Genomic DNA, 23,807 nt, shown 5'->3' on the forward strand with positions numbered 1-23,807 from the left:
ACAAGTTTTCAGAATCCAAATGCCTTACAAATGATTACTGATCAAATAACTATCTAGCATTTATTAATATATGAATAATGCAGTTGCTTCTACACTGAAACAGGGACAAAGGCAAAGAACACCTTGTGGTAAAAATATTTAATATGAAGACTTTAGAGCAATTTTGGCTACAGAATAACTTTTATATTGATATGCTTACAAAGGAGCCTGCATGGCCTGCTCTTCTTACTGTTGAAGAAAACTGCTCTCTGTAACAATGGTGGCCTATTGTCCATTAAAGATGATAATCTGTTCCCTTTCAGAAATTACCATGCTCCCACCAGATAAGCAAATCATTATTCAATGCTTGCTATATTTTTAAAATGGTTCCCTTGGTAACCATAAGATAACATTTTCACTCCATTTTTCATGTGCCCTTTGAAGTGAGTTTGGTTATATAAAAATACAACGATGGAAAAACACATTCTAAGCACAGAGAACAAGGATGTCATGGCACTACAGAGAGCACTTAGCCACCAGCATCAGGTATATGGCAGCTATTCATTACTCATGCACTCATCACAGGTGGACAAGTGGCTCTTAACCATCCAGTTACCCTAACCAGTTTAGCTACAAGCCAGATAGCCAGCTCATAAATTAAGTTGTGCTTTTAGATCGTAAATGAAGTTGTGCTTTACACCTATACTTACACAATAAGGGTTCACCTTATTGGTCATACTGCTATCCATAACATCTCACCTGAAAACCACCAACATCCAAATGTACAGTGTCCCTGTAATTGACTGAAATTTAAGTACTTTTCATCAAAGGGAAGACTGCCCCCAACTGGAAATGAAGTAAATAACATATTACCTTTAGCACTGTTTAAAAAAATCTTATTTAATCTAATCTACAACCCACCTGAAAAAGTAGAATGCCATTAACAGTGCAGTTCCCAGAAGAGCTCCAACGATGATCCCAGTGACTGCAGATACCCCTAGTCCACCTGCTTGGGAGGGAAGGGAGGCTGTTAGTAAGGACAATGACACCTAGCTGGGAGAATAACACGCTACTGCACAGAGGCTATGTAAAGGGCGGCAGTGTAGCATAATGGGTAAGGAACTGGTCTTGTAACCTAAAGGTTGCAGGTTTGATTCCTGGGTAGGTCACTGCCGTTGTGCCTTTGAGCAAGGTACTTAACCTACATTGCTTCAGTACTGTATATATCCAGTTGTATAAATGTAACTTAACTGAAAATAAGTCCCAGGGAATAGCCCTTACTGAAGTATGGTAATCTTTGGAATGTTCCTCTTAGTGACTAATTTTGGAATGTAGATAAGGCAAAGAACAGTATAGTTTACATGATTGGTCCGGCTGCTCTGGACTTGGAGGCCGTGGTCTCTCTCGCAGGGTGAAGCGGTCCGTGTTGAACCCGGGAATTTCCTGGAAACTCTGGTTGACACCAAAGTAATTGAAAACAGCCTGAAAACACAAAGGAAGGATGATCATGAAGACATCATCATCGCCTTCGGTGCAAATAATGACAGCAGCTGCCAAAGGTTTGTTAGCACCATTCAGTTTTGACATTTTACCATTTTCTATGCAAAATTTATTTTGAAAATAAACAGACATGCTGTTAAATTATTGAGCGCTTGATGCATCGTTAGATTTCAGTAATTCATCTAAGTCATTTTTCCACTCTCTATATCAAAAAGTTAATGGAAATGGCAAATATAATGACAACACAGGACACAGTACAAAACTGACAGTGAAATGCTCTCCCCTATAAAAGCATGTAACCTTCTAATCCTTTCACATATCTTGATTTTGCACGCTCTTACCTCATAGGTGCCTGACTGCGTGTCCGTCATGGCCATTACAGAGAAATCCCCGTTCCTGTCCCCGTTTTCATCTATGGACACCTGGCCCGCAATCCCTGCGCAACGGAATGCAAGGAATGCGAAAATTAATTAGCTACAAGACTTCTACATTCCAAGGAAAACAAGAACAAGAGTCGACGCATTCCGTACAGCCAATACAAGAGGAAATCTCATCCGTCTCCCGGCGTTTATGTTGGCACTGCCTCCAGAAATTGTAATTTCATCTCCGAGTCTGCGTTCCCAAATTCTTGACATTTTTAAAATATTATTTCTTTTAACAAGAAAATATGACCCTGTTTTTGACGATCCTGCCGAACAAAACATTGTTATTTCACGTTGTGTGCAGGCATTAGAGCCATTTAGTTCGGCCTGTTAACTTGCTTCAGCAGAGCCCATACATTTCCTAACTGTAGCGTAATGAATGGTGCTCTGGGATGCCTTGTCCTTCCTATTTTATCTGGTGTTCGATTCCATAGACACGTTCAGGTCATGAATTCTGGAATGTGCAAATCAGCAGTTCTTTTGTTCTTATTTGATCCACATTGTTCAAGTCTGCCCTGGCTTTCATTTCTTAATCCAAACAAATTGCTATTAAGGTATAGCGGAAGAAAACAGAAAATAGCACATTAAGCATGCAAATGCATTTTTTAGGCAACACAAATCCATTTGTCAAACTAATTTTAAACAAAAATTTCTGGCTTTCAGTGAATTCAATGATTCAAATTCTAATCACTTTTAATTAATTTGCAAAGGAATCCAAAAGCCATCATGCTTTAAATTGCACTCAATGGGAAACCGCAAGCAAAATCTAATACTCTTCCGTCTAAATACAGAGACGGATGTTATGAATGGCTGTACCCAATCCAAGGCCTTCTACAGGGCATGGCAGTAAAGATGCCATTAATTTACTTTTCAGCCATGATAAAAGGTCCTAAGCGTTCCAAGGTCTGGACTGAACTGACAGTATTGGTCCAATTAATCAAGCGCAATGACCAGATGTGCGCCAGACAGGAAAAGATAGATGCTCACGCTAAGCCAAATTTGTCAGCTTTAGATCCCCTTCCAAGAGCCTTTGATGAAGTGTAAAATTATCCTCATCTTCACTGGAGACTAATATGATCTGACACGCAGAGTAAGTAGAACACAGTAATCGCATCCGTCATACGCTTGACAACAGTGCTCGTCTACGGCCAAAATTATTCCAGGGTGTGCTGAGTTTTTGTGACACGAGGAGCGTACCTTCAAAGGTTCTGTTCCGCATGCTCTGAGTTATTTGTACCCCGTCCTTCTTGCTGAAGCCGTTTTTCACCACTTCGTGAAGGGCCAGCGCGTACAGCAACAATGCGTCATGGAAGCCCTCCATAAACATGTTTACCTGAAAAAAGGTATTCGCCAAGCGTGTAAATATGAGAGCACACATTGCATTTAAACTTAATCACAAACATTTTTAATTAAAAATAGTATAAATAAGAAATATGTGAACATAATATAATTGTAATTTCCAATGAAAGTGGCAGAGTAATAAAGAAGTAATTTATGACTACATGATATCATAAAATCCATTTTGGATTGCCATTTGACCACTTTTATGTTACTTCCTCCACATCATCAACACTTGTGGTGAACTTGAAATAATCAATTTTAGTTTTTAGATTGGAACTGTAGATACTTCCTTTCACTGAGTTACATTCAATTTTTTTGAGTTGCATTCATTTTTTAACTAGCTAGCCAAAAACTGAATTACGCTACATTCGAAACACAGCTAAACCATAAACAGAGGCTAAACTATAAATTATAACGAGACTAGCCACTATATACAGTCATTCATGGACATCAATCTGATAATATTGCTGCAAGTATGATATTATGATGGAAAAAACTTGGGTACTGACATGTGTTGTTATGTGCGCATGCATTTTCTATATGAGTGGTGCCACCTGGCCAAAAATAGATCTGTTCTAAAAATAGATTCTTCCCCATGCTAGGAATCAATTTGGAATCGAGCCCATTTGCGATCACTTGATCTGTGAAATATTAAAATCAGCATCCCTAATCGATATAGATTTCTAAAAATAAAATACTTGACTAAAAATTTTAATTTATGTGTATGTTACCATTATGTATGCATGTACATATGAATGTATTTTTCTGCCAACAAACCCATTTTCTCTTGAGTATTAATGATTACGCAAATAAAGAGTAAACGCCTTTGACAAAACAAATAATTTTCCAATGAATATATTTTTCCATTACCGTACTGCTTTACCCAAAAACATCTGGCTGTGCTTGTGCAATGCATTACACCAATTATGCATGAAAACTAGCGTAATAATTGTTTCTCAAAGGTTATCATTCTTTTTACATTTCCTTTTCTCTTTTCAAAAGAGATGAATAAATTAAAACTGCAAATCCGATGTTTTAAACATTTACAAGGTGCCCACATATAACCCCCCCCCCCCCCCCCCACCCCCGTAATGCTTCCCATACTCATCATAAAAACATTACCGCAGAACACTCCATTGAAGGTTTCACAGGCAATTTACAGCCCAAATACCAGAACAATAATTAGTCGAGGCAGCCTCTTCCTGAACAAACTATTAACATGTATTTGTTTTCTCAAGAAGCCATGAAACGTAAAAAAAGACTTAAAAACCAATTTCCCCACACTTATGAACAATGCGCCATTGTGAGACATTTGTCTAGAGATGTTTTGTTAACCTGCATGGCATATTATAATGGCACAATAATGGACAAAGTGACGTTAGGTGGTCTAGATAATTGGATGATCCACATGAGCACTGGATTAAGAAGACTGGACAGAAAAATAAAGCATTCCTTTGCTTTCAAGAGGGGATTAAAATGCTCTTGGAGAAACATCAGAAACCATAGCATTCATCTATAGTTTCTGTACCATGAAAGCAATATTATGTTGATTCGTTGTTCAGCTGATGTTTATAGGTGGATATTTTAGGGTGTTCAGAGGCCTGTAACTTAAGCTATTTGTGGAATGGCAACCATGTTGCCAATGATTATAGCGAAAGTGTTGTGCAAAGAACTAATACTAATAGAAGCATATGTTATGATTGGGAACAATGTCTCGTTCTTATCAACTGTACAGCCCAATCCAAACAACTCTTATTCCTACCACATCAAAAGACTTTTTTAAAATGAGAAGTACAGTAACTGAGGGGGTGACCTCAGTATTTATATTCATTTCCAATGGCCTTTTACAGAAAAAGGGAAAGAATGTTTAAAACATTTTCTTACTTTTTTCTTAAATACATAAGCGGAATTTTATTTACATTTGCTCCTGATCCCTAGGTGGAACTTGGAGTACAACATCCCCAAAAGAGCAAAAACATTCAGGCCATATTGGTACTACCAACGTTCATTTTGGCAGTTAGCAGATTTTTAAACATGATCCCCCTCCATCTCCTACCCAATTCGGAATTCCCAAAAGCAACTGTGGCCATTGTCCTCCTAGGGGGTGAGGACTACCATGTGAAGTGCTCTCATGCAGTCAGCTGATTGCTTCTTTTCACCTCGGCCTACTTGGCAAATCCGCAAATCCACCCAAGCGTCTATGGTGCTGGAGGACTGCACAGACTGGCATCACAAGAAAATCACATCACTCATGGAGTGTCTAGTGCACTATGATGCGGAAGTGAATTGTTTTGGTTGATTATCTTCAAGAAAACACTTACGTACAACATCAACTCTCAGTCTCAACCCCAGAATGCATGCTGTACAGAATATTAATTATTCAATTGCACAGCTCCAAATCAACTATTTGAGTCATTGTTATTACTAAAAGTGAGGGATAAACAGCCAAGTGGCTAATCACCATGACAAATACATTGTGTTTTACCAAAACACAGATTCCACTAACTTTTCTGAAATCTGCCATCGGTTAAGGACATTGTACCAAAGCAGGATAGCTGAGCAGCAGTACAGACGGCCAACACAACGAATGGCGTTATTCGCGGCATGCAAGTTGCATCATTGCACTGTTGAGAAAGACGTATCCAGGAGATGTCATGGGTAAGGCATGCATTAATAAGGGAGTACAATAAAGGGAGATGCACGGGGAAGTGTGGGCCATTAATGTTGCACTGGGTGATGTAATGCACGGTCCATTTGCACAGCGAACCTGTGCGTAATATGCGGGCTTTCCCGACTGAGAGCTGGGAGTAATGCACTCCGCCGTTTCCAACAGAATTCCAGGCGCCAGAAGCAGGGAATGCGGCTTCAGTGCGACTCAAACGTCCGATCGGAGGACGAATGCGCTATGGTGATTTCGGCCACTCCTCCCGGCAGTAAAGCATCGCAGCGGGAGAATGGGACCATTCACGCCGACAAATTATTCCCTGATGTGTTTTTTTCCCAACAGTGGGCAGGCACAAAGAACGCCTACATTTAGAGAAGCTCTTCAGCTGCGTTACAAAGCACCCCGCCTGGGATTCCCTCGCTGAAAAGGGGGGGGGGGGGGGAGAAAAAAAGAAAGAAATGACAAGGTAATGTGGTAGCAGTGGTGTCAGAGATGGGAAGTCAAGCATAAGGACCACACAGGGATGTGACTTCATGTGTCCTAAGGAGGGGATGTGGAATCAGAGGGTGATGTAACCTCTGGCACGGGACCACTGATGAGCGTGAACAATTTATGCGCCTGAGTTACCTCACAGTTTCGAAAGTCTTCCAAAGTTTTCTGCAGGCATGGCTCACCTTTTTTTATTCATAATGAGCCTTTGTACACAGTCCTTGACTGACCCATATTTTTGTTCCTTCCGTGCACATGGCCCAGAATGTTGAATAACCCCTTGTGTTACAGTATTTTAACCCTTTAAGGTGTAAGGTCACAAATATGTGATTAGAATGTTCTTAACTGAACATTCTAATGCTGATGTCACAATCACTACTGGTGATCGAAAACAATGGAATTCTAGAACACTGACTTTCCCCAAAAAACCTACTCTTCAAAGGGTTAAGAATTGATTTGAAGCATGAGGAAACTCCGTTTCTCACAGCTGTGCTTTTTCATCAGGTGGCACTTGGGGGAGTGTCTTTTAAGGTCACACCACAGACACAGCGGGGTTGTGTGGAGCCAGGGAATGGGTGGATCCCCATCTTGCCACAGTCTGACAGAGTCCCGGGTCTGGCTGGTCGCTAGGGGGCTCCTGAGCTTTTAACAGTCACCGATTGTACGGTGTCCACCCGTGAACTCGCGAGGGAACGACTTTTCGCTAAACGGTTTTAAGTAGGAGTGTGCTGATACTGCTGAGTGTTATAGGCAGGGGTGTACGGGGTGTGGGGAAACACAGGAGGAATTCATAGACCATCCCTAGTGCGATTAGAGAGCTTAGCCAAAAAAATTTCAACGTCATTAGGGGATAAGTGACTAGCCAAAGGCCTCTTATGCTGCACTCACCCCCCCCCCCCACCCCCCCAGCCACCCCAACCCCCCTTCATGTAGCACTCTGTGTACTTTGTTGGGTTTACTGTTTTGCCCGTTCCTTCTCAGCCCTGATTAGTTGTAGGGATCCGCACTAAAAGGAGCAACCACATGTCAGTTTCTTCACCGTGGTGAAAAAAGTGACACAAGGCGCGGCCATACAGCTACCGGAAGGGAAAAACGGCAGAGACTGAGACGGCAGAAAACCCTGAGATTTAACACCAGGACAAAGGTGCAGTAATCTATCACGAACTCGAATGGCGAAACCTTTCATTGCACGGCAGAAGTATTAGTGGGGATGGTCTGCATGTAGCACAACTGGATAAGTAAGGAGTTTAAGAGATATATTTCAAAGGAATTTCAGGTACTCTTGAGGCCGAATTTTGACGTCAAGACTTCCATGTCAGTGAGGCTGAATAATATGAAGAGCCTACTGGGGTTACTAAGGGCCTTTGTCTGTCTGCCTGAACGGGCTGAAGCAGAGTTAGCAGCCTGCTAACGACACAGGGCGGGATTCTGCTTTTGTTCATTCTCGCACACAAATCTGTCACCAGCCGGGCTCAAGTTCTGTGCGCTTTGCTTTTCTTTCTTACATTACCCCCAGCGAAGCGCTTTCCAGCAAACCCCGCTTTATATAATGGCCTTTACGACGAAGACAAAAAAAAAAAGCGAGCACGGGTGGCCCCCTCATTCATCTCTAATCTGATGAAGTGAACTTGGATACATTGGAAGCCTTCACAATTCGGCTGTTTCACTTGGCTGCCCTTTAAGGCATGGCTGTTAACTTGCAAGAGATCGGATTCGGTAGTATTAAATTTCCTCCCTATTTTATTCATCTCCTGTTGCAGCAATCATGGCCCAGATACTGCCTCAAAACATAGGTGAACAACAACCATAAAGACAATCTGCGAGTTTAACACGTTTAACATTATCAAGTTATTTATGTACGGTGTCCAATTCACATAGCTGGGTATTTACAAAAGCAATTCGGGTTTTGTAACTTACTGTACTCAAGGGTGCAACGGCCCACCCAGGTTACAACCTCCGTTCCCAATCCACTGCCCCAATACAAAAACAAAAAACTGCGAAAACTGGATGCTCACATTCGCTCGGTCAGGTGTGACCAGACCGATGTTGATAAGTCTAATTTCGGGAAAAATGATTTCTCAGTTTGGCCCCGGGCGCTGCTTGCAAGCTGCAGCCCGTCTGCAGTGACGAAAGCGACATTGCCGGTGCGTCAAAAATCTGTCAGATGGCTCCTCCAGATTCTCGCCTTTCCTCCCAGTCTCACCCAATGTACTGTTTCAGCCGCTCTGTATCACGCAGAGTTTTGTAAGGAGATTAAAAGGAGCCAAAGGTGAATAGTTGAGAAGCTCTTATTTACCAAGAAAGTCTTCCATTAGCCTTGACCCAGTGCGTTCTTTTTATATCCAAACCAAATAATTTCTCACTTTTCCCCCAGGGTGCAATTTTTCTCATTTCATTTCAGAAAACTTTTACATCCAATTTAAACTCCAAATAAATGTAGATGAGACAGAAAGAGGCATTGCTGGAGACGTTCCATAGCATAAAAGAGATGGAGTATTAAAGGTTTGTTGGAAAGAGTCCAATAATTTAGTTAATCTGGATAAACCATCACAAAGGCACTCTTCTTGTTTCCCTGAATCATGGTGGTGCAAAATGAAAGTGTCAGTCCATATGTCGTATTAATAATTTTTTTCAAGATCTGAATAGATACTGTAGTGCTCCATAAAAATGTACAACAAATCATTCAGATAATAGATACAGCTCATATCAGCACAAGCATGTAAATCAGGAAATGCAAAGCCTAAAACATTTGTGTTTCTTCTATGTATTAGCCAGTTGGCCTGAGATGGTGCAGTAAATCGGTTTTGGAATAACAAGCTTTTTTTGTAAAGAAAGAACTGTTGGTTTCTTCAGTGTGCAGAGGTCATGTTCATACCCTTGCTAAGTGAGAAGCTGTTTTTCCTCCCACTGGTTCTGTGTAACACACACTGTTCCAGGCTTTCTAAAATATATTACTGGGAATTAATACACAATACCGAATTTGAATCTGTGTTCAGAAATACTAACTGCACTTTTACTTCTTATTCCTTTACCAACAATGCAGATATATTTGTTTCTTATTTGCCATTTGCAATTTGCATTGTACATCAGCTAGATGCAAGCACAGTAGGGTGGTCAACACTGGCATGAAATTAAGTTAGAATTTTGTGATGTGACAGAAGACACTACGTTTGATAGCTACCCACGACAAGTAGGCATTGAAAATAGGGTTGCATTTATGAATGTGATTTGGAGCTGGAAACATCTGAATGATATTCAAACTTCAAATATTTCTTGACAGCCCTACAGTGAAGTAATCCAAAATTCCCACCAACTGGTTGCTATTGCTCATAACCATTTTGGATGGAGGTACCATTACAATAATTCCTGGATGTTCCATATCACTATATTGTTAAAGACAGCTTCAGTAGGGTTGTGATATGAAGATAAAAACCTACAAAATGCGTGGTTGGACATTCAATGCATTTATAAATAAACCATTTCAGGTACATTGACTTATAGAGTACACCAAATAATTGCATTACAACTGGAACAGCTACTAAATCTGTGAGATAACGACCAGCCGTTTCAGATAAAATGGAAGTCTGTGGTCTATTGGTTTAAACCTGAGGTCAGAAGTCTTAAATTGTAATGAAATTTTAGAGGATTATAGACAAACTACGGGTGATTTTTGTATACTGTAGTTCTGCTTGAAACCCTGTATTTCCGTTATGTTCCTCAGCGGGTAAAAATCTGGCAGGAAAAGACTGAACATTAATGTGCGATGTTGTGATGGCTTCTCAGCAGTGGCGTGCGATGCGTGGGCGACCGGCTTTGTTTGAGTGAGAACATGAGTGCCTTTGTCCCTTATCTCCATCCCTTCATCTCTGACTCCTTTTTTTTTTCTCTCGCATGTTACATTGCACAAGCGGTTCACAGAAAGATCAAAACTTTCAGCTGGCCTTGCTATGTATCGCCCCATCGCAAGCCCTTTACTCTGATTGTTATGACTTCCATTACAGTCATCAATGTGACATCAATGGGCCATTCAGATTTTAATGGGTGAATGTGTCTTTTTAAATAGCTTACTAAACTTGTCAACAAGTTACCTGAGAAGTTCAAAATGATATGAAGGCCATTTCAAAATAATTTGAGGATACTTTTAGGAGTGTGTGCTCTTGTTGTGATCACAGACAAATTTATCATTCCATAATCATCTGCATGATTTGCTATTTCAGTACTCTTGGGCTTCATGGGCTTGTGTTCATGTATTCCAATCCTACAGAGTACTCAGTTCAGTGGGACTTAATTGAATGAGCCCATGGTTCTGAAAAGGACTGTAGACAGATTGTAGCATGTGACCGCTTTTCACAGAGAAGCCTTCTGAACATCTGAGTGCCATAATGACAATGTGGCCCTTTGTGATGACTCAAACCGCCAAGTTGCGTGTCATTTACATATGTGACGAGCAAACTGTGAATTAGGCATTTGGCATTCCCCAGCGGCAACCATGTGTGGTTAAAAACGGGTTTTCCGATGCCCATGAGAACATTCCACACGGTCAGTCAAGCCGAGAAATCGTACTACCTTCCGTCTTTGCGAATAAGGCAGGCACGCTTCATTCCAAATATCCATCAGCATCAGTTTGCATCACAAACACAACCTTAGCCAAATTGGAAGAACTTACAAATTTCTCTCCCACCACCCCCCCCACCCTCGAAAAAAAATCTATTTTTTCCAGAGCCAACTCCAGAAGTCCAGGGAAAAGTTATGTATCATGTTATTTAATTTTGCATAAGAAGTGTTTTGAAGGGGGCACAATAAATGAATTGTGTTCCTCACCCTGAAAGCTGGACATTCATATTTGGACTGAGAATGCTCTTTGTTCTCTGCGGCCCGGTCCTCTTGCTAAGCCTCGTTTTGCGGTGAAATCTCACCAGTGGCCTGTCCCGCACCGGGGGCCACGTTTCGCCTTTTGTGGATCAAGTTGATCCCCGCTTTGAGCCGGTCGGAGCGGCACGCCCCCACTGGGGTTATTAGCCTCGCCTAGCCGATTCATCAACCGCCGTTTGTTCCGCCATGACGGCTCCCGCCGTCTCCTTACACAAAGCCGTCATGGCGTTTCAATGGGAGCTGACACGCGGGAACAATAGCCCTGGCTAAACGTCAACATCTCCCTCGGTTTCTACACCAGGACTATACGGCCTCCCGGGTCTCCACATTCACTGGCGCAAACACGGGGGATGCTGGTTCCTGACTTCAGGCTGCATTGGGCCGTGTCTGAGACCAATTGATTACCCCTCACCAAATTAGACAGCGTCCACCGGATTGCCTACTGGAATCCTGATCGCCTGGTCAAAACATGAAGAGAGCCAGACTCTGGATTTCAAACTTTTTTGTGAAGGGGGTTGAGGTGGTGGCTGTGCAAACTGTTTTGACAGTTTATATGCTGTTAATTGAGCCAAGTGATGCCTTCCTTCTATGGTTTGAATTTTCAGTGGGTGGATATTCTGTCCAAGTATATCACGCACTGTTTAGTCAAACCGCATTATGTTTACAGAATATGTAAATGATGGCTTAATGTTTAAAAGGTTTTCTAACCCCTAATAGTACAGGATTATGACAATGGCATACGTACAACAAAAAGACAGTATGCCACCATGCTAAATTCTGCATTTCATTAAAAAATTAATTTAAAAAAGTAAATAAAATAAATGGAAAAAAAAGTACAGTTACTGACAGTTATTTTGAACCGCTGCTTGCTGTGTGTTTTTGGGGTAAGGGTTACGGTTAGGGTTAGGGTTAGGCCATTATGGAGCAATGTGGCAAAACTTACGTACATTAGCACTGTCTGGCCCGATCCCTGCTCTTTGGATGGACTTCTTGACCTCTGTGGTGAACGTCTCAAACTCCGCCTTTGCAGTCCTCATTAGCGTCACCACGTTGAGAGCGGAGTAGGCTAGCTTGGCTTCCGCATCATATTTGTCTCCTCTTCTCCAGGATCCGTTGCCTGTCAGACGACACTTCAGCATGAGTGGTGCAAAGAAAATGTTTAATTAAAAAATCAAGGATAAGAGGACTTCTGAGTTTAGTCTTAAAATCAATCTGGCAACCGTATGCAACTCCAGTGTTATCGGTGCTTACACTGGATTGTTGCATAACATCACATTTGAACACATCTGAATATGATACTAGAGACCTTTCAGTAGACAGAAGTGTGACGGTTGTTATAGCAGCAAAGGGTGAACCAACTCCATATCCTTGCCCATAATTTTGGATGAGATGTTGGATGTCAGGTGTTGGATGTCACATACTTTTTGCCATGCAGTGTATACATCAAAACTAAACTGCTTCTGCTGTTGTTTCAGTTGCAGTTCCTATGGCTCCCCTAGTTTACGAATGAATACAGAAAATAGGAGACGAGGCATCGTTTCAGACAGGGGGTTCAGGAACGAGCGGCCCAGAGAGGCAGGCCCTGAATGGGTCTCCACAGGTGGCGCGCAGCCTGGTGCGCTAATCGCGAGGAGGAAGCTACGGCCTGGTTTATAGAGCCCTGTCCAAACTCATCGTTTTGTTTCCCTCGGTGAAAATTAGGCATGCTCATCGCACTGAAACAAAAGGGAAGGACAATTCAGGGCTTCACAGAGTGTCAGAAACTTGGTTCACAGGCTACGGTGTGGGTGAAAACTCGAACAGTACTGTCTTGTCAAACAACAAAACAGTTAGAGAGCAACTGAAATTCGGGACTGGCAGAAGAATGAATACAACTCTGCCCACAACCAACCAATCAAATTCATTGCACAGTAACTGGGTCCATTTGACCACCAAAAAATTGATGGGCCTACGCCCATCTGACCACCAAAAAACTGCCATTATTATTTTGTGTTTAAAACAGGAATTGAAAATGCAAGGAACTAGTTTGCACAAAGGAAATGTAGCAGTTAGCACCAGAGTAATCCTTTCTGGTTGGATCCTGTTAAATCCCACAACATTCATTCACATACTGTACATATAGGAATGCCATTTCTAACATATTTTGTTTTGATCCACCACATCATATTAAACAAGCTTAGTTCCAAACACAGTATGTATCTGGCTCCACTCATTTTGAAGCCAGATACAAAAAAACAAAAAACAATTGAAAGGTACTGCACTTGGTAGAAGGTGCCATCCCATGGGATATAAACAGAGAGCACCTGAGAGGTTATGATTTCCGTGACTTACCATAAGATGAGGAGTTGAAGAGCTCGATGTTGAAGAAGATGTAGCCGCCACTGGTCAGTCTCCTTCGATGGGCGGCCAGCATGATGTCTCGAACAGTATCGCCCCCCGCGCACATTACTACAACTGCTAAGACAGAACATGGAACAGCTGTAAACTACACATCCCAGATCTGAGGTGTACAGGAAGTGCATCACTGTACAGATGTGCTAACACATGAAACAACTAATGAAAACATGCACAATTATGTAAATGCATCATGAACAACTTGCTAAGCTTTTAAGCGTTTAAATTATTAATATTATTACTTATGAAATTCACAGTTATACTCAAAGAACTTAAAGCAAGTCCTCATAAAACTGTAAACATTACTTATAATACAAACAATTAAAAGCTGCAACATGGCTTGATACACCTCTAATGCACTTTTGATTCCTCAGACTGTGTAACAACATTGCATTTCCTTATTTTTCAGAGCCCTGCTTCAGAAAAAAAAAACTCTTTTAAATTGCTTCTATATTAAGCAACATGACTCTCAGTAAGACCTTTTGGCAATAATTCTTCATAATTACAGCTGGGTTTCTTCCAGAAAACAAGCAAACTTCTCTGATAACTAAAGATGTTCCCCTTATGTAAGTATTCTGGAAAAGATAAATATAGCTGCATTTGCAGAATCCAAACTTTCTGGATGTTGAATCGAATCATAAATCAACTTAAAATTAGCAATAAACATGAGAGTGACAGGTCAATGCACACAAAATGTCATAACAGGAAATATGTCATTATTTCAAAAGGTACATGCTAATGTGTGTTTCTGGTGTTTAAGAAGACAGAACCAAGCATCCCTGCTGAATTAATTAGCTATGGTGAATATTCTGCAGGAAAATAAATGTGTGTTCAGAGAAACTCTTGCTATCAGAAACTCGTGGCTATTTGGAACAGATTACAGACCAGGGGTGGTAGAGGGGCAAATTCATAACAAGCTAATGGTAAATTTTGTTCAATCAGTTACTCAGACCGGACATCGAATTGTCCGGTAAGTGACCACAAACCGGACCTGTACAAATCATTTGAAAAACGGATATTCTGGTCAAAAACTGGGCATCTGGCAACCCTAGCCAGATCTTCATACCTGTGGTACCAGAGATGTTATGGGGTCTTAAGTAAACTTGGACACTGGCAGAGGTCGAAAATCCAGGTTCAGAAAGTAAAAGTCCTCCCCAGCATTTTGTTCCAATCACCTGGATTTGCAAATGAGCAACAATTCTTCAGCCAGGAGGTAGAACTAATTAGTGAAATCAGCTGGCTGAGTTCATGTGTGGAAGAAATACATGGCAGGACTTTTACTTTCAGACCCCTGGATTTCCATCTTTGGAAACTGGAAAAGACCACAGCCATTTTTTTTCACATGCAAAGTATCTTTCACTTCAGCTGATAAATGAATTCAGTAACATTAATAAAATGGGAAAGATGGTCACCAGCAGCCTCACAACTATATCTTACAACTGCATGTATGTTAAAGTCAGAGAGTTTATCAGTGCATTCATAAGCTAGGTTTATGCTAGTGTTTTGTCTTTTAGACAACATTGGAGAATTGTAGAAAAAGTAAATGGTTCAGCAAGGCAAAGATTGTATGTGAATTCCCAGCTTGAGTGCTGCCATTGTACCCTTCAACAAGGTACTTAATTTTAATTGCTTTAGCAAAATATCCACCTGTGGATTGTATATAAAAATGTAATCTCTAAGTGGCTCCAGAGTGTCAGTTGAAAAGCCTAAATGTAAATATAAAGCAAAGGAGATTTTTATGTAACAGTATATCATTATTATTATCACACAACCTGCCTTTCATTAGTTATGTACTTGATAAACAGTTGCTTTAATACTGAGGTCCAAATTAAAGTTGTGGTTAGAGATTGATAAAGCTGATATCAAATTTGCCAATGAAAGTAAAGCATACATTACTATACTGTAAACTATCGAGTGCTTATTTTTATATCCTTCAATCACCCTGTTTGTTTCTGTCTTTTTATGTACAGCACATTGAGTTGCACCCGCTGTCGGACATGTGCTTTATAAATAAAGTTAGATTGATTAATTGATTGATTGATTGATTGATATTTGTTTTGCACATGAGCAATTCTTTTGTTTATTCCTCTTCATTCTTCTTCTTCTTCTTCCTCTTCCTCTTACTTCTTTACACTGCTCTTCTTCTATGGTATATAAAGGGAGAGGGAACCTGAAACCATTTTGCATGACCACAACCTGCTGAACTAGAGCGTGAGAGTGTTTTGGGGGGGCTTATAAGAGGGTGTATAGGCTCAGGTTCACTAAACCAAATGCTTTATCTCTCACTCCCAGTGCCTCAGTTTGACTTCCTAGTGCTTTCTGTGGGTCCTTACTTATTTTAAATCTTCTTGACAAGGTTAACCACCAGGTTAATTGGACCATCACAAGTCCACTCAATGTGTATTGACCTCAAGGCATTGAAAATTTTTTATCTAACCTGCAGGCTATTGTTGGTAACAAAGTGTCACCCAAGTGCCAGCCCAGATAACAAGCCAGTTTGCAAGCCTGTAATAAAATCTCTGGTTTCCATGACAATGTCATACATGCCTGCTAGTCATTAAAGGTAATTATGCATGCTATTGCATAATCCGGGTTATGATGAGAATGCAGCTGGAAACTAAACTGTTGCATGTTGTAATCTTAATAGTTTTGCTTGTAAGAACAATGGAAATTATGGGGATGATCAATTGTCTGTACTACTACCACCAGGACAAGGTTAAAAGCCTATTTCTTTCTGGCTATGATATAAAAAGACAATCCAGCAAACAGACACAGATACAGTTAAATAGTGCTGGATGAATTAATGATTATGTCTCTATTGACACTGTTAAAAATAGGCTATTATAACAAACCACAACATCATCTGTCACAACATGAAAAAATGGCATAAGTATCTTCTATATGATAGTGCATAAGTATCTCCAGTTGCTTTATTGACAAGTTGACAAGGAAGATATTAAAAGTAGCATGTGCATTACTCAGTATATGTTGCAGACCATATTGCATTATTGGAATTATTGGAATGAACAGAAGCATGGACCAATGCAAATCAAATAAATGTGGAATATGCATTTTGGATATTATGCCACACCCCCTCCAAAAAATAAAATAAAATAAATAATAATAATCATTTTTAATGAAATTAAAATTATGGTCAGAAAGTTCAGCATGAAACAAGCATTTCAGCAAGAAATAGCATTGCAAGACTAAAACGGTCAAAAACAAACAAACAAACAAACAAATAAATATATTTTGATTCAACCAAGTGGCCCATAAATAGGAAGATTGAGAGAGTGGAACATTCCCCACAACTCTGTCACTGTAGCAAGCCTGCCGAAATATCCTCATCTGAGCGGGACAAACTTCACCTCAGTACTCCTACACTATGGAACCCTTTAATTACGGAGTTCACAACACACTACAGGCCCTGTGTCGACTCCCCTGTGACTCCGTGGGGTAAGACGCCAGCCAGCAATATTTCAAAAATCTGGATTTTCCCCCCTCTGTAGGGCACTGACGCTAGTTACAAATGAACTCTGGAATGTAAGGGGTAGCACACAGCACCGGTTATACTGCGTTTTATGTGCCTTTGGGTCATTATAAAAACCCAGCGTAAGTGCGCGCGCGAATAATGCCATTGTGCGAACGTGTAACGTATCGCTACTGAGATGTAAATTTACAGTCGCCCCATTTATTCGGGCGTTCTGGTTCCATGGCGTCCAACCTCAAGCGAATGAGAGTCAAATAAAATGTCTCCAGTCAGTAAAGTCCTTAATCAACGCGCTGCTGCTTGAAGCTGTGAGTGTAAATAAGACTTTTGAGCCGGCGGATAATAGCCTCCTTTCTACTTCCCTTTCACAAATGCTGGGATACGTTTCAAGAGCAAAGTACATTATAAATCTGCTCTTAATATGAATCCAGTGACTCTACAGGTACGGTACTGGAACCCTCATGGTCATATTTCAGGGCTGAAATTTTAAACATGTTCAAAAGAAACTATACTTCACTGTTAATTGAAATATGTTTTGAAAGTAAATCTTGTTCTTTTGGCAAAATGTTAATGCTTGCATCTTCAGTATCTTCAGAAAAATTGTCATTGGAATCCCTAATAGTGTGACTTACTTTCTCAAGGGTCTTTTTTTAGAATTGCTCAGCCCCACAATACCCCATCATTCCATGTACCCACTTTAGGGAACACTCTCCATACCATTTGATACATAAACCAGTGTGATAGGACTGGGTTATGAGCTGAAAAATGTCAGTCATCTCAGCCTTGCTAGTGTTGCCATGGTGTCTCAGCATGACTGTGACATCACAGATAGAGTCATGCAAGGCGCTGGTTCCAAGCCCTGCCTCACACTGTGGAGAAGGTCATCACCCTCTAAGTCTCCAGCAGTGAGGCATGGATGGATGCCTTGGACACAAAGAGTTTATTGAAGGTCTAGACAGCTGGGTGTGTCCGCCCCCCCACAGTCTGTTCGTTACTAATTGACCAATCGTGAGAATGAGGCCTCTTTTCTGACTAAAGCCTAATTGGTCAAATGGTCACTTGTGCACATGGACAGGGAAACACCCACTCCACTATGACAAAATGTCTGTAATGTGTCCAGGTCAGAACTGGTCATCAAGATCACATTTGTTTTAAGGTTTTCTCAGGTGTGAAGAGTTCCAATTTAGTTGACTAGTCACTTGCAGGATATCTAGGCAAGCATATTTTGTACAGAAACCGTTATTGGGTAATTCAATTTTTGCAATTAATAAACATTATGCTGAAAATGTTCACCTTTTTTAAGAAAAAAAATCTATATGCAAGAAATGATTCTCCAAAATAAGGATTACTTGGATTTGGATCATGGCTGCTTGCTCTAGTCCCATGCTAAATGCATTAGCACAACAGAGCACAACCGATATTTAGCAATGGTGTTGTGCCATGGCCTGTGCTATGTGCCCAAAGAGAAATGAAAATACCCTGCTAACAGTGCAATGATGCAAACACCACAACATGAATCAAACTAGATGGCAATGTTTTAACAAATATGTATAATATAACATATTATCAGATGATCTTTATTCCTGGATGACAATAATGAATACAACTTTGAGGCCTACTGCATGCTGGCTCTTCACCTCTAATAGTGAACAAATGCGTAAAAGTATTCAGTCATTCATGCATTCGGTGAGAGACAGCTAAAAGCGAGCAAAAGCATGCACTGCTGGACACATGATGTTAAACACTGAACACCTAACCAGTCAGTTTAATGGTATGCAACATGCAGTACCACCAGAGTGCACACACATTTCTCAGCCTAAGAAGTCTTGATGGAGGAGGTAATATTAATTGTTATAGGTTACCTTCTGGACTAAGCCCTGACACTCATGTAAAGTTAAATATCCAGTAAACATTTAGAGTGATCATGCCAATCACACATTTCTTCCGAACAGTCAAAGAAATGTAATTTTTCTGGTGTTTTTCTTTCAGTATAAGATAATATGTGTACAGTACAGAGGCATATTGCAAAACAAGTAGGGCTTCCTTATCAATAACACATGCTTTTATCAATGAATTGATTCCTGAAGAAACATGTTACAAAAGTAACAAAAACATGGAGCGAGATATAGTAAAAACGTAACATATTCTGTATTATATAGATCTTGAATGATACTACTGTTAGCAAATCCTGTAACCTGTGCTGAACCCCCTGCAAACTGACCAATAAGGTACCTGGAATACTCGTGCCCATGCAGTACACACACTGCCCCATTTAGCATGTATAATATATGTTAATGTAAAGCATACCGTTAGCGTACAAAATCAGTTTGTGTAAATAGCAACTGTCATAAACACCAGATTCCAACCAACTAGCTGGTATTCTGCCATCTGCCACAACACTCAAACTTACTAGACACTGTACTGCAGAAGATTTTTATTCCTCACTGCTTGTGGACAGCAAAGCTTTTCTATCACATCAAGAAACTAAGAGCTAAACAAAATGTACAGTGGCTTGCTGTATATAAGCCAAGTTTCATAACATTTACAAAACATATACAGTTAAAGCACATATAGAACTTGCATATTGCAGTTACAGTACTGTGCCCCCAGGAGGTCCCTGACTATGAGTCATATTGGAAATCTGCCTCTTGTTTTTGCTAATGTGATTTGCATATATAGCAGCCTCCTGAAAACTGATTAATAAGTGAATGTGTTACATTAATATTTGCGGATCAGAGGACCACTCATTGACTTCCGCATACTGCAATGCAAATCAACCAGATTTCCACAATATCATACCTGCATCCAACAGGCTTCAAAGGTTGTACTGTATGCTGGAGCAATATGGACATTTACAGCTGAACAAGGGTACCCAAATGATGCAGTTTCATCATAAGCAATTATGTCAGTCCATATGTTTTTAACATAAGAATGAATAACAATCAGAGCCGGCTCAAGCCAATTAGCGACATAAGCGACTGCTTAAGGCCACACGACCTCCAGGGCCCCCCCAATTATATACATGTAATATGATTTATGATGTTGGGTTGGGAGGGGGGGGGAAGAAAGCCTGCTTAAGGCCCCTCAAAGGCTAGCGTCAACACTGATAACAATATCATGCACTGCTCATTATATTCATAATAAATATATTATAATTCAATTACTTAACAGTGATAGTGGTTCATGCAGTGATTATTGTAAGTTTCAAGGAGCATCAAATTCACACTGTCACAGTATTAAAGTCATGCAATAGCCAGGTAATAAACATTAGCTCCGTGTAGTCACTGACCACTCCCTGAGAGAACATGCATTCTTGCATTTCTGAATGATTTATGCTACGTTTATAACAACAGTCCTCTTTGCCTGTTCTCGCTCTAGGCTACAATAACAACTCTATGGTGTACTGCACTGAACTTGCCGTGACCCCTTTCTCACGTCTCCCGTAACATTTCCTCGCTTCTGCTTTCTCTAAACCTTTATTACCGAGTCTAGCTGTTCAAAAAAGTCATCCACTATAAACTATTGAGGAACACCGTGTCACCTTCATCTGAGCTTTTCGCAAAAACATTATCATAAGCCCTGTCCACAGCAGGAAGCGTCCGGTGATAAAGGCGTCAACTGTGCAAATGCAACGAGCAACACAATCTGTGCGACCGGAGTTATCTTATCTCAGACGTCATGGAAACCCACTGCCCACCACTCTGGGTCCGCTCATCCAGCCAAGACCTGCGTGTGCGTGCCAGCCACACGGCTGGATAACACACTCCCGCGGCCTCCCACACGTTTAAAGGTTAGCCGTAATTACAGAAGCAGTGCCACTGATTAGGGTTATGACATTCACGCATAATTAAACCATCGATTTTCCTATTGCACCTTAATGCAGCAATTGAGGCACATTTGTCCCGAAAGCAAGGGAAACATTACGCAACAGCCAGATTAAAGGGGATGGGCATCTGGTGTCCAATACAAAGAAAACTCCACTGGATAACACGAAGGACACATTTGCTAATCCTAAAACCCCTGAAGATAACAGCAGGCTGAAAGGATGTTTTCTTTCACCCAACAGAATCGCAAGAGGGCTGGACCTCATACTGGATCAGACTGACCCAGTTCAGATTTGACAGCAACAAAGTTTTTTGGTTGGCTGAACCCTTTCCAGCTGCAGCGTAGACACAGAGAATTTGGAAAGTGAGCTTGACATCTGGCCAGTGTCTCTGCAGCTGGGGAGCTATTTAAGATGGACTAAATCCACTCAAATTATAACATAACTCTACCCTCGAGGTACAGAATAGGAACAGACTACTCACTCACAACGTCTAGTTTCTAAAAGTCTGGCTCAGGACTTCTTATAATTGTGTGTGATTAACAGGGTGCTGGAGATTTCAGCATCCCCAATAACATGATTTGTAAATACTTATCATCTAGTTGATCAGGGTCCAGACATTACTGCTGTGAAATTATTCCATAAGCAATTCCAGAAACTTGGATTCCCCAATATCATCCAGCACCATACTCTGTATTGGTCCTCAGTGTTTCCTTCACCTTGGTGCCCTGTGAATTTCCCTTAACTACAAAAACACAAGGCACCTGATAACATGGGATGTCCGCTTTAAAACGGTCGTGTCCATAACAATTACAAAAATTGAGCATGGTCATTGGTATTTGCAGTTGCGAAATCATATGAGTAACATTCATCAATCCGGAAGGTCCCTAGCACTTGAATATCTGACCACGCGCATGATTTTACACGGTATAGCAACAGCTGCAACGTAGGTGCAACGTAGTAATTACACACGGACCCCTGCACGTTTATATTGATTACCTTCTAAGTTTCAAATATTAAAATTAACCAGAATTAGAGAATAAATGAGCTACTGTGCACAGATGGCACAGCATTCTGCGTCAAAATGATGCGTGCTATCTAGCTTCATTTCGATTCATTTAGCGAAGACACGAATGTGATTATCTAGTTGAATCCCTGCAAGATGACAACTGTCAGTGTTGATTCTACACTTTGAAAACTTATGCCTATTGCAGGCTGACAGTACTACCTTCAGTTTTGTAGATGTCCTTGATGATCTCATCGGTTTCCACTCTGTGGTCTTTGTGAATGACAACACTGTCTACTTTGTAACCCTCCACGTGTAGACTGCTGTGGACTCCCTCGATTGTGAAGTAGCAGTTCCGCTCTTCACTGTCGTCTTCGAAGATCAGAAGCACTTTATTCCAGCCGAAGTGCTCGAACAGAGCGGAGAACGTCTCGCCCATTTTCAGGTAAGAGGGAGCAATTCTGGTCAGATGCGAGTATTCCTTCTCTTTGTGGCTGAAGCCGGTGGCCAAGGCACCTGCCGAGATCACCGGGATGTTCCAGTGCGATGCCATCCTGACCACCTGAGCTGCGGCGTACTCGCAGACGGGACCAAGGATCAAGTCGGGCTTCTTCATGCAAGACCGGCTTACTAGGCTGAAGAGAGCTTCATTGCCACAGTCGGAATTGTCATAGTGTACAGTAAAATTGAGTCCTGGATAGAGATCTGCACTCAGTCTCATCCTTGCATACTCTATAGCTGGTCTAACTCTTGGCATTGAGAATATGTAAGAGTTGTTTTTTGGCAATAAGACCAATACCTCGATTTCTTCATTCAGTGCACTTGTCCTTACAGGTAACAAAATTAGCCAGACGTAGATGCAGCATGACAGCAAGTATGACATATTGATACTTAATAACAAGTCCCCTTTTTATGAGCTAGAGGTAAAAGTATGTATATATTTTCCAAATATATACTTTTGTTATATTTCGCTGTCTGTTTTCTAATTTAATTACTTTCATCAGACATTACATGTAAATTAAGAAATAAGAAAGTATTTCGTCTTTAAACTTAAATTGAATTCTCCTCTTTTTCAAGTTTCAATATTTCAATCACTTATGATTTGTGGGATCCTGCACTTGTCTATTGAAGCCCCTTCAACTTATTCAAAAAATCTCTTCTGTTTTCCTTACTAATTCTCCTGTTTCCCTTGTTATTCCTCTTGTTTAAATATGGTAACTGCCCAGCCTGCTACCACACACGCTGGCTTCGGGGAGGAATTTTGAAGCATCCTTTCATTATTATTCCTGCGTCATCACCAGGCAGTCCACCTCCTTCTTAAAGGCACAGTGCATCCTTTTTAAAGTAACCGCTGTTCAAAGTAAGGTCACAATGTAGCAACGTTCTATCCTTTATGAAGTTTGGCACAACAAACGAACGGGAACGTATCATTTAACATAGTGTATGAACAACCCACGTTCAGCAAGTCAAATGCCACATTCAAATTGTTTTGGGCGTTGTACATCGCATGTAATAATACACTTGAATTAATATGTATTGAAATTATTAAGATTTTATGTAAACCAAAATGCTTATTTTGCAACAAGATTGGATTCTGTAACCCTTAATTTTATATTTTGGAAATGGTCACCTTATTTATAAATGTACAAATTACAGCATCCATGTCCAAAATCTTGGGTGTGCACAAGACAACATAAATTCCACAAAAATCAATTATATATTAGTGTTTTCTTTATTATTATTATTTAAAAATAGCCATCCATTGTTTTGTTTTTTTCACTTTATTTGCTAGTTCATGTATTGTACTGGTGACATATGTCGAGAAT

General features: G+C 40.6%; 1 protein-coding gene across 4 annotated transcripts in view; it reads right to left on the bottom strand.

Moving 5' to 3' along the window:
- npr3 (natriuretic peptide receptor 3) overlaps positions 1-23,233 on the bottom strand; it is a 28,419-nt gene extending 5,186 nt beyond the window's left edge. Inside the window, exons 1-7 of one of the 4 annotated variants that reach the window (XM_064296711.1) lie at positions 22,204-23,233; positions 13,600-13,722; positions 12,216-12,385; positions 3,099-3,234; positions 1,821-1,915; positions 1,341-1,461; positions 901-988 (exon numbers count right to left, since the gene is read on the bottom strand). In XM_064296711.1, coding sequence (XP_064152781.1) covers positions 901-988; positions 1,341-1,461; positions 1,821-1,915; positions 3,099-3,234; positions 12,216-12,385; positions 13,600-13,722; positions 22,204-22,864 — 1,394 coding nt within the window. In that variant the 5' untranslated portion in view covers positions 22,865-23,233. Of the gene's footprint in view, positions 1-900; positions 989-1,340; positions 1,462-1,820; positions 1,916-3,098; positions 3,235-12,215; positions 12,386-13,599; positions 13,726-22,203 lie in introns of all 4 variants that reach the window. The other 3 variants (XM_064296709.1, XM_064296712.1, XM_064296710.1) reach the window with 3 other exon arrangements.
- Between the last annotated feature and the right edge of the window lie 574 nt (positions 23,234-23,807).

Source organism: Anguilla rostrata, chromosome 10, assembly GCF_018555375.3.
Source record: "Anguilla rostrata isolate EN2019 chromosome 10, ASM1855537v3, whole genome shotgun sequence".
Classification (NCBI taxonomy): Eukaryota; Metazoa; Chordata; class Actinopteri; order Anguilliformes; family Anguillidae; genus Anguilla; species Anguilla rostrata.